Source organism: Camelina sativa, chromosome 8 (assembly GCF_000633955.1).
Source record: "Camelina sativa cultivar DH55 chromosome 8, Cs, whole genome shotgun sequence".
Classification (NCBI taxonomy): Eukaryota; Viridiplantae; Streptophyta; class Magnoliopsida; order Brassicales; family Brassicaceae; genus Camelina; species Camelina sativa.
Genome location: NC_025692.1, coordinates 1,368,855 through 1,381,077, shown reverse-complemented (window position 1 = coordinate 1,381,077; position 12,223 = coordinate 1,368,855). Strand labels below are relative to the sequence as shown.

Genomic DNA, 12,223 nt, shown 5'->3' with positions numbered 1-12,223 from the left:
TTTTTTTTTTTTTTTTTTTTTTTTTTTTTTTTTTTTTTTTTTTTTTTTTTTTTTAAGTAGTGATTTTGTGTTTGATAGGCATTGTTGGTACATCTCATGAGTTATGCGGATAAAATGATAATCTCCATGGCGTTTGATCCTACCGTCATACCGGACCCTCACATGATTTGCGATGATATGGAAGAATCACTGAAAGAGATGAAAGCTGCTCTCCATGAAAGAGGGTTACTCTAAGGGCGCATGAGATACGTACATTAGAATCACTGAAAGAGACTAAAGTTGATCTCTGTGAAAGAGGGTTACTCTAAGGCATATGAGACACATAAAGCCCATTATAGTTTTGTCATGGTCTAAATTTGTCATGTTTTAGAAGCTTTGAATGTTTGTATAGTATTGGGCTCAGAAATATGTCACTGTCGTTACTAGCTGTTGACAAATATTGTACTTAATTACGAAATGTCAATTATTTTGAGATTTTTAGAAGTCTCATTTCGTAGTCTTAGTTAAGAAACGACTCGGCTATCACATAGAGTCTAATGATTTGTGTGTTAATTCGTTATTATATCTATATCAACACTTGGCTTTATACACACGTAATACGTACATATTGTTTATAAAAAAGCTAATAGCTAAAAAACGTGTTTTTCAAACTTGTGAATTGTGAGTTACCAACTCAAGTCACTGCAATAAGTTTTAAGTTTCTTCTTTTTGTTCCTTTTAATCAGCACCCGATCCATGATCACACGAAATATAATACATTGATTTCGATGTCTTTTATGTAGATCGAGTACTATCTAATATCAATACAAACTAACAACTATGGCGGGTCCTTGCTTAGAGTTCATAAATCGGCATATGGATCCCTCTCCTTATTTAGAGTTTAGTTTGTACTACCACCCTAACTTTGATTAATTCATCTCCCTACTACTTCTTCAGATTTTGGTTAGTGTCACTGCTTCTTCCATAAATTGATTTCTTGTAAAAGTTTGGGATTTCCTAATCATATTATTTCTCTTATTAATTTTTGGAGTGTTTCAAAAACGTAAAAATCTCTTCATTTTAGTTTTTCGAGGAGCTAAGAGGCATGTCGAAATAAATTCTGGTCTGTTTTAAACAATAAACAAAAAATCAAGTTAGATTTTCTAGGATGAAAAAGATCTTATCCCTTCCATTGCTCCAGCCTTATACTGACTATCCTTCGGCATTCGGGTTCAGGTTTTCGGGTTTTCGGGTTTAGGTATATAGAACCCGTTCGGCTTTTTTGTATTTTCGGATCGGATTCGGGTATACCCGAACTCAAAAAAATCATGAACAAAAAAAAAAATTATTTTTATTTTTTATCATTTTATAAATTTCAGAACACATGTATATAAATAAATATTTAATATTTTACATTAGCACAAAGAAACTAAGATGGTAAAATGTTTTAATATACACCCTTAAATGTTTAAGGTACTAGGTTCGATCCCCCTAAATGCATTTTTACATTTAATTTGGATTACCTCGGGGTTTATTTCGAGTTCGGATAATATGTCCAGGGCTACTACTGACGCTCACATGTACGCCTTTTTTATAAATTGTTTCTTGTTTTATTAGGCGTTAATGTTGGTACATTGCCTATTTTCAGTAAATCGTTCATTTTTTTTTCTTTTTGCTAGAGAGTTAAAGTATCATATAATGGAAGTTTAGATTTTACAGTGATTAGAAAACCTAGAATATGCTCCATGCCAAAAAAAAAGAAGGTGAAAAACAAGGAACAATTACAATTTCATACTCGAGTATAAGGGGAAAAATCATTCGTCTATTGGCCACACTTATAAATATATAAAAAAAACACTTTATAAATAGCATTGGAAAGAGAATAAACATGCATCAAAAAGACTAAAGAGGAAAGGGAGAATGAAGAACGAGGAGGAGCCGCTCAGTCCGATGGCGCGTGTATTCCAATCGCCGGACGTAGACTTATGTTCCATCATCAACTTTGGTTTCAAAAACCAAAATTAATCCCGACGTTCTTCTTGATGCTTTGAAGCAAAATGTCTACAAGCATCCTCGTTTCTCCAGCAAACTACATTTTTACAATATGCATGCCACACTTTCTTATCATCATATATATATAGCTATTTTCAATCACTAATGCTTTCGAACATGACCTAATTTAGAATATTACTTTTATAAAATCCACTCTTTAATACTATATATAATAAATTGAATTTAGAAAGAATAATGAATTACATGTTTGATACTTAATTTACATGCCTAATCTCTATATAGTTTTGAGTCAAACGACTCGACGTCGTGTATTTATAGATATATAAAATTTGGGTAACTCCCACTTTGGGATTTGACAGTGTTTGGTCTCCATCTATCTTGTCTTGATAGTCTGAAAACGGTGCAAAATGGATTGAGACCGAAGTCAATGTAGAAGATCATGTAATCGTACCACACATAGATCCAAAAGAGATAGGTGAAGATGGAGAAAGCTTCGTCAACGATTATACATCACATCTCACGATGATTCCTCTTGATAGATCAAGACCTTTGTGGGATATTCACATCCTTAACGTCAAAACCACATATGCTGAAGCACTCGGTGTAATACGATCTCACCATTCACTGGGAGACGGAATGTCCCGATGTTCCCTCGTGCTCGCATGTACCCATATAACATCAAATCCAGACATTTTGTCTACTGCTATTCCTCCCGTGAAACGGCAAGGCGAGGGGTTGCATAGCATTAAGAAGACAGGCTTGTTCTTAAGATCGATATTCACCATTGGTTCTACAATGACATTATTGTGGATATGATGCTGCTTTTTGCGACTATACTGTTTTTGAAGGATACAAAAACACCTCTAAAAGCTGGTGCCGATGTCAGGAGCCACCCAAAGAGATTTTATCACCGAATTATCTCTTTAGATGACATTAAACTTATCAAGAATGCTATGAACATGGTACGTTGTGATTTATGTTCATAACTCACTTGAGGTGTTCCCTTACTTTATTTAAATTAATGGATCGTTGCTTTCTCTTGTGCGTGCTGCTAGACTATTAACGATGTTCTATTCGGAATTACACAAGCCGCTTTTTCTAGCTATTTGAACAGACAATACGGTAAACATAAAATTCAATATATATGATGTATTATTATTATGTGTTCTAATGACTAACTTACAATAGTTAATATCCTAACCATAAGAGAGTTTCACACGTATCTTGTTCTTGAAGAACAAGACAAGAAGAACGAGGAGGGTGGGGCATTGACTTCATATCCGAACAATCTTCCAAATGGAATACGTTTACGTGCAGCTTGTACAGTAAACCTAAGGTCAGACATCGGATTCAAGGTTAGTGACATATATACCCTCCAACTTGATATATACTAATTGATTGTCAACAGATGAAACAATATTTATTGTCAAAAAAAAATATATATATTTATACATATTGTTTCTTTGTATACAGCCTTTGGAAGAAATGATGGTCAAGGATTCAAAATGCAGATGGGGAAACTACTTCAGCTTTATTTTTTTACCGTTATTCATCGGTGTACAAACCGATCCATTAGTTTATCTAAAAAAATCCCAAGCTATGATGGCTCGAAAGAAGCACTCTTGTCACGCAGTTCTAATGTATTTTATGATCAAAATCGGCGTAAAAGTGTTAGGAGCCAAGGTAAAGAAATTGAGATATGTTTGCATAATTATGGACAGAACAGAACATATATAACACAGACACAGTATGTGCTCTGGTCATTATAGGCAGCAGCAGCAGTATTCAATCAACCCGTGATTAACACAACGACATGTGTCTCAAACGTTATGGGCCCTGTGGAAGAAATCAGTTTCCATGGCCATCCTATCGCTTACATTGCTCCAAGCGCTTACGGACACTCACATGTACGTCGTTTCGTTTTGTTGCCTAATTTGGTACCTAAGCTGTTCTTTTTAATTAACATGTTTTGTTTTTGTTTTTAGGCATTGTTGATACATTACACAAGTTATGCAGAGAAAATGACAATCTTGTTGGCTGAAAGCAATGAAAGATGCTCTCCGGAAAAGAGGGTTACTCTAAATCGCATGAGGCCTATTAAAAGTCCTAGCTACTCCCTTAAAACTAATACTTTTGTTTGATAATAATGTTATGAATTTTAGAAACTTTCAATGTTTTAGTAGTACCTACTACCTATATATTTATATATTCGAGTCAGGAAAAATGTAAGGTCGGTCCAAGCTAGTAGTGGTAATAATAATAATACTTACGAAAAAGTGTCAAATATTTACGAAAAGTTCATATCTATTCTGACTTTTGAAAAGACCATTGCTACGATATGATGATCTCCTAACTCTTTAGTTTCGATCTCTAACTTTGGTATCAAATGAGATATTTTTTTTACCAAATGAGATGTGTACATGTACACCAAGTTTTGAATGATTCACATGTACAGCTCTTATCAGACCTTCCAATAATTTACATCTTAAAAACTTTAGAGAATGAAATATTATGTTTAAAAATATATCATACAACAAAATGTGAAAGATGTACTAGTTTAGGTATTTCACAAAGTAAACGAGGCTTTTAATTAATGGGCCATGACTTAAGCCCATCCGGCCCATGTCGCCATGACCTACTAATTTTTCTTGTCGTCACTGTGTGTTTACTTTGCATTCACCTCCGTAAAAATATCTCCTCTCTTCTCTTCTCTTCTCTTCTCTTCTGTCGCTCTCTCTCCGACGATGGCTACCGGTGACCAGAGCAAGAAGAGAAAACAGCATTATCGCCCTCAAAACGTAATCCTCACACAATATTGTATATCTTTGAAACTGCTGCTAATCATCTTTTGTGTTTAATTTTCTTCGTCTGATCTGTTTGTTGCTGCAGAGACCAGTGAAGAAGAAGGGAGCTTATCCTTTGAAGCCAGGTGTGCAAGGTTTTTTCATCTCTTGCGATGGCGGACGCGAATACCAAGCTTCTCAGGAAGCTATTAACGTCATTGATTCCGTAAAGTTTCTCTCTTTTTTATCTTTTTAATTTGATTTCATCTCCCAACTAGTTTTCAGATTTTGCTTAGTGTCTCTGCTACTTTCGTTAATTGATTCCTTGTCCACGTTTTGGATCATCTTCACCAAGTTAACTTAGCCCTTTTGATTCGTGTGGTCGAGTTGTGTTTCTAGGTTTTCCAGTAATATTCTTACTCTGTTAGCTTTTATGACCTAGAGAATCTTCTATGCCAATGTTAGATTTCTCAAGAGCTTTTGTCAAGTTTGAGTAGCTCTTATAGTCTTTGAAGTGTTTCTTAAATGTTAATCTCTTTGTTTTTACAGTTTTTCGAAGAGCTAATGAATGGGACTGACACGAAAGTAAAACCTGGTTTGTTTGATAACCCAATTAACAAGAAGGTTACGTTTTCATATAGCGAGGATGAGGATGAGGATGAGGATGAAGAGGAAGCTGAGGGTAATAATGATAAAGAGGAAGAGGAAAACAAAGGGGATGAGGAGAAGAAAGAAGTTACTGAAGACGGTGATAATCAAGTGAATGAGAAAGAATTAGCGAGTGAAGGATCATGTGAAGTCAAACAATTGGTAGAAACTGAGACTGAAAAAGACAAAGAAGATGAAGAGAAAGAGAAGAACGGTGTAGATGAACCTCCAAGAAAGAAAGCATGTTTGGAAGAAGCAAATCCATTGGCTAAAGTAAACGAAAATGCTGAGAAGTCTATTGATAAGTTGATTGAAGCTGAACTAAAAGAACTCGGAGACAAGAGTAAGGTAAGCTAAGTTATTATCTATGGGTAAATGACAGGAGCTCTCATGACATAATTGTTCAAGTCTATGTTTTAATTTCTCTGCGGATCATATAAGACTACTGTTGTTATCCTTTTTCAACAGAGACGGTTTATGAAGTTAGATCCAGGTTGCAACGGTCTGGTATTCATCCAAATGAAAAGGAGAGATGGTGACCCAAGTCCCAAAGATATTGCACAGCATGCAATGACTTCTGCTGCTGCAACAAAGAAACATATGTCAAGGTTTGATCTTACTTACAAAACTCCATGATACCAAGATTTCTGTTACTATTATGTCGTTATCAGGTTTTTGTTAATATAGCTTGTGTTGCTTAGGTTCATCCTAAGACTTCTACCAATTGAAGTATCGTGTTACCCTTCAGAGGAAGAAATTTCAAGAGCCATCAAGCCTCTTGTAGAACAGTATTTCCCCGTTGAGACCAGTAACCCCCGGAAAGTAATAATACTATAAGGATCAATTTCGCTTACCCTTTTTTCGAGACTACGAAATGTTTAACCTCTCTTTTACCATTCCTGCAGTTTGCTGTGTTGTATGGAGCACGTGCAAACACGGGGCTTGATAGGATGAAGATAATAAACACTATCGCCAAATCGATTCCTGCCCCTCACAAAGTTGATTTGAGCAATCCAGAGATGTCAATCGTGGTGGAAATTGTTAAGGTAAACAAAGAGAGAATTTTATGTTTTGCATCATCAGATTGGTTGGTTACTCAAATTGGGTTTTGTGTTGCAATTTACAGACAGTGTGCTTAATTGGAGTGGTAGAGAAGTATAAGGAGCTAGGAAAGTACAACCTCAGACAGCTCACGTCGACCAACTGACGCAATCTCCTCTTCTTTGATCTTTATCTATTTTCTGTTTCTTAAGACTAAAGATGCTTTGTGCTTTATAGAGTTCCTGGCTTAACTTATTAAAATGGTTGAAGTTGCTCTTTAGATCCTACTTATTTTGATCAATAAAGTTGTTTCTTTAATGAAGTTTGTTCCATCGTTGAGCATAAAACATGTTGGTGCAATGCGATCACATAGATTTGAATTTGATTTTGTTGAATGGCCCTTCAATCAAAGAAAATTACAGGCTGAGGAAATAGATTTGATTCGTTTACCTTTTCCCTATATAAAAAGAAACATTAGCAAATCCACTTTACGAAGAAAATCAAGATAAGCTAAGTCGAACAAACTAAGAGAAGAACCAGCATGCAGAGCATTTTGGATCCACCATTGTACGTTAATACGAGCTAACAACACCACTACCAATGGATTTTGATAGAAAATGGATTCTACATATTCTTTACATACCTTCACTTGTTTACTGACTCCCTCGATATTGAAATGAAAAATTAAATCAGGTTATAAATCAACTCTGGTTCTTAAATCCCCCTTTGTTCACTCTAAGTCTAAGTCAACCACTTACTTAAGTACCTACTCATCCATGTTACCAGTCCCAACAAGCCAAACTAACTTCATGCTTCCACCAAAATGTACCCTCCTCTGTTTCTACTTCTCCTTGATTCTCTCTACTCGTACTCTTCACCCATAATTGTATAGACATCTCGAAATTTACACCTTACCCTGTCTGATTCTTCCGTTGAACCCCAGAGCCTAAGAATATTATATCATTGTTAACCAAATTCACAGCTTAGGATTCAACAGGGGATGTAGTAGATCTCATCTGTGGACAGATGGGAGAAGACTGTTTGCGACAGAGATGACAACGGAATCCAATCACCATACTTGAATTCATCTCGTTAAGCCCATAAGCATCTCCGTGGTACCATTCTACAGACATTAAAAAAAAAAAAAAAAGCTAAAGCAACGAAAAGAAACCAACTCTTGCAATGTGAACCAAAAGAATATAAGAAAATGAATTACCTCCACAGGTTTCGCAAGCAATGAAAGTTAATCCAGATTCAGATTCAGATTCAATCGAGCCACATAAGTGACACTTAGGTTGATAATGATTAGAGTCAGAGTTCTCCGAGGGAATATGATATCTATCTCTCCGGAACTTATTGACACGTTCATCACCAGCCTTTCTGGACAACAGGAGCCCATTCAACCAATAGCTCAAGCACCTTTTTGTTCTCTCCTTTCTGATGGAGATCTCTTGTTTCACTTTCTTCGGTCTCCCTCTGCCTCTTTTGGTTTCAAGTTTCCGTTTCTTACTCACTCCAGGAACTTTACTTTCATCCTGCAGCCGAATAACATGCTTCGATTGCCTGCCAGAACGTCGCAATGGTTTGCTTGCAACAACCTTTTTATGATTCTTTAACCTTATGGCAATTCTCTCTGCCGTTGAGGTCTTAGTCTTCTTTAGCCGAGGTGATTTGCGAGCAGGTATGATGACCTTTTTACGCTTTTGTGTCTGAACTCCAATTTTTTTTCGGAAACTCCCTGGGGGGCGCCCTCTTTTTCGTACGATGGGTTGTTCTTTTGCTAGCACTTCACTTTTGCATGGAAGACAGATATACATGCCCACCTTCTCTGCCCTCCTGATATGCTTTTTGTGAAATACTCCTGAAATTTGATCAAAAAAAAAATCAATACAAAACTAGTTTCTATGAACGATCATGTTAGGGAGTTTCCTCTTCAATAGGAATGAATCTAACTAGTGCTTACAATTCTAAGGGCACCCTCACTCTCAAGTTACTAGAGTAAACTTTCATTGTCTAAACTCTAAAGGGGGTCACATTTACTAGTAAACTGGATTTCCCTTGGGTTAACCGTCTGTACCACAGGTCAATACGTCGAAAATGTTTTAATTTTTTTCTTGCCATCTTGTGCATAAAAACTGAAGAAACACTTATATAATTATTTTCAATTCAAGAAAATGATAGAAAATATCCTTATTATTGTTCTCCCAGGTGGATGTTTCAATCAGTTATGAAATTTATAATAGTTTTTTCAAATTTTAATAAATAAATTAAAGAGTCACTGAACCGGTGACATAAGCTATCCTAGACCGAAATTTCTTCCAGGTTAGATCAGGCAGGTCGGGTTTTAGACTAATAGTTCCTTCCACCTATGTCTTGTGGGAGTTTGGTTTGTGCTAAATATGGGCTAGGTTCTTATCAGATTACCTACACAAGCATAGGTTTTGCAGAAAAAAAAATCTTTAACAAAAATAACAAAAAAAGGAACTCACTTTTGCAGATATGGCAGCTTGCAGCTTCACTGTCATCAAAGAAAAACAGATACCATAAAAACAGTTAAAAAAGATCATTACTCAACAACCACAAAGAAAACGAAAAGATTTGTTCTGTACGTCATGCTACTAGGTTCCTAACAGAGTCAATTGACAATAAAGGTTACTCACGATAGGATGTGATAGACTGATAGGTACATACCTCAAAGACACATCTTTCTTACATTGCTCGCACAAAGAGGATTCAGATCTTTCTGCCCTTTCAAAGAGGTATGAGAATCCTTTTCCCTCTGAGGACCTTTTCTGTACTTTGTCTATCTTAGAGTGTCTGAAAGAGCCTCCTGGCTTGCTAGTTTTCCGTACAGCTTTTTTCTCTTCAAATCCTTTCACAAGATGTAAAGGCACATGTGATTCATTCAGCCAGAACTTTTTTCTTCCACTCGAGGATTCTTCAACCATGCAACCATTCTTCGATACAACATCCGGAATATTTCTCCTCTTACCAAAGTCAAGGAGATATTTCACATTTTCTTCCTCTGTGCACTTCCTACGGACAATCGCTTTTTTGAATAGCCTGGCAGATTTTCTGGAATCTTTGTCCAATGTAGGAAGAAGATGACTATTTTCAATATCATCCCACTTTATGTAAGATTGGAGTATCCTTACCTGTAATCACAAAATTGTTAGCCGAAGAAGAATCCCACAAGCAGACATATTTAAAGAAAGCAGTGGTACAAGACACATATTCAAGGTACAAAAACTGCAAAAGTCAGTAACAATCCAAGTGACAGTAAATACATATGGTAGATTGACAAACTCAAAACATTAATGGATTTGACACCAATAACATTCATGCGTAGATAAAATGGAAACAGAAATTCGCATCACGACGTGTATATACCCTNTCTTTAACAAAAATAACAAAAAAAGGAACTCACTTTTGCAGATATGGCAGCTTGCAGCTTCACTGTCATCAAAGAAAAACAGATACCATAAAAACAGTTAAAAAAGATCATTACTCAACAACCACAAAGAAAACGAAAAGATTTGTTCTGTACGTCATGCTACTAGGTTCCTAACAGAGTCAATTGACAATAAAGGTTACTCACGATAGGATGTGATAGACTGATAGGTACATACCTCAAAGACACATCTTTCTTACATTGCTCGCACAAAGAGGATTCAGATCTTTCTGCCCTTTCAAAGAGGTATGAGAATCCTTTTCCCTCTGAGGACCTTTTCTGTACTTTGTCTATCTTAGAGTGTCTGAAAGAGCCTCCTGGCTTGCTAGTTTTCCGTACAGCTTTTTTCTCTTCAAATCCTTTCACAAGATGTAAAGGCACATGTGATTCATTCAGCCAGAACTTTTTTCTTCCACTCGAGGATTCTTCAACCATGCAACCATTCTTCGATACAACATCCGGAATATTTCTCCTCTTACCAAAGTCAAGGAGATATTTCACATTTTCTTCCTCTGTGCACTTCCTACGGACAATCGCTTTTTTGAATAGCCTGGCAGATTTTCTGGAATCTTTGTCCAATGTAGGAAGAAGATGACTATTTTCAATATCATCCCACTTTATGTAAGATTGGAGTATCCTTACCTGTAATCACAAAATTGTTAGCCGAAGAAGAATCCCACAAGCAGACATATTTAAAGAAAGCAGTGGTACAAGACACATATTCAAGGTACAAAAACTGCAAAAGTCAGTAACAATCCAAGTGACAGTAAATACATATGGTAGATTGACAAACTCAAAACATTAATGGATTTGACACCAATAACATTCATGCGTAGATAAAATGGAAACAGAAATTCGCATCACGACGTGTATATACCCTCGGAAACTGCAAGAGAAGAATTACATTCAGTTTGACCAAGTTTGTAATACCTGCAAACCTAGCTGCTCTGAAGTTGTAGATGACTCAACAGCTGCTTCCCACGCAACACGTCGGCTTCTCTTAGCGGACTCTGAATTCTCAGGATAAAATACTCCTGGAATAGTCATACTTCCACCTGCACAGTATAGAGTGCATGGAGAATGAAAACAACTAAATAGAAGTCACAGGAACAAAATATTTGTTAAAGATGGTAGAAGAACAAACGCGAAAGTAAGAACAAAAGAGAAAATGCAAACCTTGTCTAGCAGCCTTAGAGATTAAAGAGCGAGGCAAAACCTTCCAGTTGAATAACCGCCGAGAAATTTGCCCACCTCTCCACCAACACATGGTCAATCCACCATTTTTCTTCGCAGTAGGGTTAACCCCAGACTCCAACAATGACCCCCTTCTTTTACCAACAGCAGTCTTTGACCATGATCGTGTTGAAGCAATAAGAATATGTATAGCTGAGCCCATTACTACACCAGCGTCGACATGGTGTAGCCACTCAAGTGAAAGTACACGATGATGCAAATTTGCCTCTAACTGTGCAAAGAGTAATTAACAAAATCTTCCATTAGGAAACGAAAACTGATGCACCCCTAACTTAGCACTAATGCATTACACAAAAATCAGGTGCTCAAGAGTTCATACTAAAAAGGTTTTGAAGATAGTTAAGTCGTAAGAAAGTGGAGAAGTAACAAAATATTCAACATTCCTGCCCAAGATATAAAAAGGTAAACAGAGATTGATTATTGCAAGCTTTTCAAGTAGGAAGAACACACCAAAACTAAAGTTCTACACAGAAGAGGATCATGATGAAGAAATTAGGATATTACAGCTTCACATGGGCAAGTTAGTGTGGTTGTTCAGATATTTGAGCTTTTGTCAATACAATGGTTTATCTCAGAAACAATCCTATATGCCAATGCAAAGTGAATGCTGTGGGAGGAAGAAACTTGTTAAAAAACTTACTTCAACCAATAGATGTTTCAAGCTTGAGATATTTGATGCCTTCAGAATGTGTTCACGCCAAATGATGGAGTGCTGAGGATTCAACCATGGACCACCCAAAAGTCCCTGCAATCGACTTTCCATGGAAAGTATCTGGTATATGATGGCCAAAAGATGACTGTTCTTCTCAATGTATTCAATGTTAGCTACTTCACTTTCCGAAAGACCCCGTAAAGCCCCGAGACTCAAATTAAACAAACAATTTGTCTCACTACCAGCAACCTCAGAAGAACTTTTGCAGGAATGACACCATCCACATTTTTCTTTCCACGCATCTAGGTAGAGGCTTTGGATGTTTCGCCATTGAAATTTTGTGGTTTTCATCAAAATAGTCTTCACCTGGGTAGAAGCTATTTCTTCATCAGATCTCATATC

The 12,223-nt window shown here is 36.5% G+C and overlaps 3 protein-coding genes and 1 pseudogene across 3 annotated transcripts in view; 3 read left to right on the top strand and 1 right to left on the bottom strand.

Annotated features, from left to right (window-relative positions):
• LOC104709104 (O-acyltransferase WSD1-like) overlaps positions 1–234 on the top strand; it is a 2,717-nt gene extending 2,483 nt beyond the window's left edge. The window contains exon 6 of the mRNA XM_019228636.1: positions 79–234. Within this exon, the coding sequence (XP_019084181.1) occupies positions 79–234 (156 nt within the window). The remainder of the gene's footprint in view (positions 1–78) is intronic.
• Positions 1,835–4,133, top strand: LOC104709103 (annotated as a pseudogene).
• Positions 4,668–6,742, top strand: LOC104705513 (THUMP domain-containing protein 1 homolog). The gene is made up of 7 exons (XM_010421530.2): positions 4,668–4,790; positions 4,882–5,001; positions 5,325–5,771; positions 5,892–6,031; positions 6,125–6,245; positions 6,329–6,469; positions 6,550–6,742. Exons 1-7 carry the CDS (start codon positions 4,737–4,739, stop codon positions 6,628–6,630), a joined length of 1,104 nt encoding a protein of 367 aa, XP_010419832.1. The 5' UTR covers positions 4,668–4,736; the 3' UTR covers positions 6,631–6,742.
• LOC104705512 (DDT domain-containing protein PTM-like) overlaps positions 6,971–12,223 on the bottom strand; it is a 10,992-nt gene continuing 5,739 nt past the window's right edge. The window contains exons 4-9 of the mRNA XM_010421529.2: positions 11,092–11,380; positions 10,846–10,970; positions 10,094–10,557; positions 9,892–9,920; positions 7,681–8,325; positions 6,971–7,587 (exon numbers count right to left, since the gene is read on the bottom strand). Of these exons, the coding sequence (XP_010419831.1) occupies positions 7,448–7,587; positions 7,681–8,325; positions 9,892–9,920; positions 10,094–10,557; positions 10,846–10,970; positions 11,092–11,380 (1,692 nt within the window). The 3' untranslated portion in view covers positions 6,971–7,447. The remainder of the gene's footprint in view (positions 7,588–7,680; positions 8,326–9,891; positions 9,921–10,093; positions 10,558–10,845; positions 10,971–11,091; positions 11,381–12,223) is intronic.